The 3448-nt window shown below is 35.1% G+C and overlaps 1 protein-coding gene across 1 annotated transcript in view; it reads left to right on the top strand.

Annotated features, from left to right (window-relative positions):
- The window catches only part of DNAH6 (dynein axonemal heavy chain 6), a 447135-nt gene that overhangs the window by 24117 nt on the left and 419570 nt on the right, over positions 1–3448 (top strand). Inside the window, exon 2 of the mRNA XM_007948902.2 lies at positions 2412–2591. Within this exon, the coding sequence (XP_007947093.1) occupies positions 2412–2591 (180 nt within the window). The remainder of the gene's footprint in view (positions 1–2411; positions 2592–3448) is intronic.

The following is a 3448-nucleotide window of genomic DNA, read 5'->3' on the forward strand; positions in this document are numbered from 1 at the left end:
TCTCAATCTTGGCACTACTGAAATTTTGGACCAGGTAATTATTTGTTGTGGGGGCTGTCCTGTGCCTGGTAGGAAGTTTATCATCATCCTTAACTTCTGCCTATTAGATGATACCAGTAGCATTTCCCTGGTTGTGTCAATCAAAACTGTCTCCAGACATTGGCAAATACCTATCAATAGGGCAAAATTGTTCATGTTTAAGAATCCCTACTAAAAGGTAATGAGTTAGTGTTTGTACTTCCCAAGTACTCTTTCCTTTCTCCCTCATTTTGGTGGCTGTTCTTTACCTACTTTATCACAATATAGTCATTGCATGATAGGCATAGATAACTAAGTACTTACTGTATGCCCACCACTAATTCTACATTAGGTTATCTATGTAAAATACGTGGCACAGTGCTTGGCAAGTAGCAAAGACTCAATAGTGGTAGTTATTATTATTATTGTATGGAAATATAACTTGGTATGGGAGCTCTGGTAGTGTAGTGCCTAGGGCACTTGACTGCTAACCAGAAGGCTGGTGGTTCAAACCCACCAGCCACTCCTCAGAAGGAAGGTTGGGCAATCTACTTTCGTAGTGATACCCCCTCGGAAACCCAAGGAGGGGTCACTGTGAGTCAGATCAGACTTGATGGCACATAACAACAACAACAACATGGGTAGGATTTGTTTTTTCAGTCTGAGCTAATGATCCTTGTCTTTCAACTGGGACATTTAGCATATTTACGTTTATTATAATTATTGAGATATTTAGGCTAAACCTTCCACCCCTATTTTTTGCTTTCTAACTGTCCAACCTGTTCTTTGTTTCTTTTCTGTATTTTATCGTATTCTTTGAGTTGAATACTTTTTAGTTCCTTTTTTTAAAACTACAAGTTGCAATTTATACACTCTTTTGCTATTATGTTGGTAGTTACTCTAGAAATTACAACATGTGTCTTAAAGTTATCAAACCCAATGTTAATAACTTTACCTTCCTCCTTATATGCCATTTGTCATCTATTTTATTTCTATATTTCAAACTCCACAAGACATTATTATTACCCTCTATTCAGCTGATTTTGGGGGCAGGGAGTTGGCCGGTATTTATTGCTTTTCATTTCTTACTGCATTTCTTTCCTACTGCCTGAAAAAAATCCTTTAAAATTTATTTGATTATGATTGTACTGGTAATAGAGTCTATCATTTTTTCCTGGTGTGAAAATATCTTTATTACCTCAATTCCTGAAAGATATTTTTACAGGGCGTAGAATTCTAGATTGAGAATTTCAGTCCACTTTTTTCTGATTTCCACTATTGCTGTTGAGAAGTCAACTATATTTCACAAATTTGAAGGCAATCTGTTATTCTGCATTGTGTTTTCAGTGTATGAGATGGAAGTAGCTATGTATTACACCTCCAGTGTTTCTTTACCATATTCCTAATTATACCTAGTAGTGACATATTTTTAGCGTCTTAATTTCTTTTAAGTTTCTTATACATATTCATTAGGCTTCAGGAAAGGGTTTTGTAAATGTTCAGTTATCTTTCTGTCATTTTTGCATATTATTATTTGGTTCCTTTTTAGTCATTCTAACTAAACCAACATTGCTTCTTTTTCCTTTTCTTAACTTGTGATTCTAGTCTCCATTCCTTTTTAACACCATTGTATAGCTGAAGTCTCCTCCATCTCTGTACCAGCTAGTCTTTGCTTTTCTTTCATGAATAGTTCAAGAGGATTTGTATCCAAAACCAAATGTGGTTTACTTGTATCTAGAAACTTAATACCTATTTTTGCTTTCTCTTGCACACTCAAGCATTTTTTCTCACTCTAGTATATAAGAGATTGACTATCATGGTGAATTTATAATGCTTAGAAACTAACAGCCATTCTAGTGAATTGCTTGCTTTAGTGTATTATGTTAAAAACTCAGTTTGTATGGCTTCTAGTAGTGTTGCCTTAGTTTGAAGTTAGATTAGCCTAGGATAGTGCCACCATCTTAGATCCTCAATCTTTTATGGCTATGGGAAATGAATGATTACTTTTAGGTAGGTGGAAGGGTTACATGCTTCTTTCCACAGTAGCAGTGCTGGTAAATGGTGAGTGTTTGTAATAGACAATTAATGGTTATATGACCTCATGCCTCTGAACTTTTTTTTTTTTTTTTTTGTCATGACTCTCCTCCTAGCAGCATTCATTGGTCATTTAAGGTATTAAATGAATGGAAACCAGGTAGAAAAGTCTTAGACAATAGGTTGGGGCAGACAATGATGGTAGCTGCTGCTGGCATTGTGCCTTGGATAGGAAATTAGCCCCAGGAGAAGATGAATTTCAAACAAGAATTAATGTCTGAAGATAATAAATAAAATAAGACACATTTACAAATTAGTTTCATGTGAAAAAGGTTAACATATCTCTTTTTTCTCCAAAGCCAGTGCTAAAAGTCTACCAAGATCATAAGCAGCCAGAATATATACATGAGCAGAACCGATTTCGGTTAATTGCTTCTGGAATCCTAAAACCTCCATCAATCACTGGAGAAAGAAGTTCTGTTGAATCTGAATCATTTGCTCAGTTTCTTGAGTATCAAGATGCTGTGAAGAAAAAGCAGGTATAGTATTAAAATACTTAATTGAAAGTAAGTTTTACATAGTATTGGCAGTGTACTTTTAACATAAAAATAGTGCAAAGTGTTTTTCTGTCTGGTTGCATAATGTATTTGGGAAATACAGTATTTCTTAGTTCTTCCAATGTAAGGAAAACTTGGATTGTAGAGAAAAACTATGAAAGAAGCTTTCAACATCTGTACAGTGTCTTCTGATCTTTTCTTGCATGTTAACACTAAATTGTATTTTGAATATTGTTATAACTCATATGATAGTGTTTTCATTATTACAAAAAAAAAAAAAAAAACAACCAACTACCAGTCATTGCAGGCCTTGGTGAAGGGCAATAAAATAGAGAATGAACAAACTAGAAAGATAACTTTTGTAGCTAGTAAGAAATATAGAGTGAAGAATTTGGCTTGTAAGAAATATGTGAATAATAGTTTAAGGGAGACACTACCAGAGCCTGGATTACTATGAATACATATGGATAATTAGAGAACAGAGGGGTTGAACGTGTGAAAGGCACACCCACAATAAAAATACCAATACAGCTTTTTTATTGAGAGGATCCTTCAGTATTCATTAAACATCTCAGTTGATATTGCACTAGATACTAGAAATGCAGAGTTGTAGACAAGCTCTGTCCTTCAGGATTTCATAATTTGGACGTGGCAGACGGATGAGTGAGGATATGTTCAGAGATGGACAATAATGATCCCTGTGAATATAAACTTTTTGGAGTAGTGCTTCTCAGCGCTTGTAATAATCAATCTCTTGCAGAAATGACAACCTATATCAGCTATATGGGAGCTCTGGTGGCATAGTGCATAAGGCACTTGACTGCTAATCAGAAGGCTGG

This window comes from Orycteropus afer, unplaced genomic scaffold (genome assembly GCF_000298275.1).
Source record: "Orycteropus afer afer isolate SDZICR_OR568_19922 unplaced genomic scaffold, OryAfe1.0 scaffold00231, whole genome shotgun sequence".
Classification (NCBI taxonomy): Eukaryota; Metazoa; Chordata; class Mammalia; order Tubulidentata; family Orycteropodidae; genus Orycteropus; species Orycteropus afer.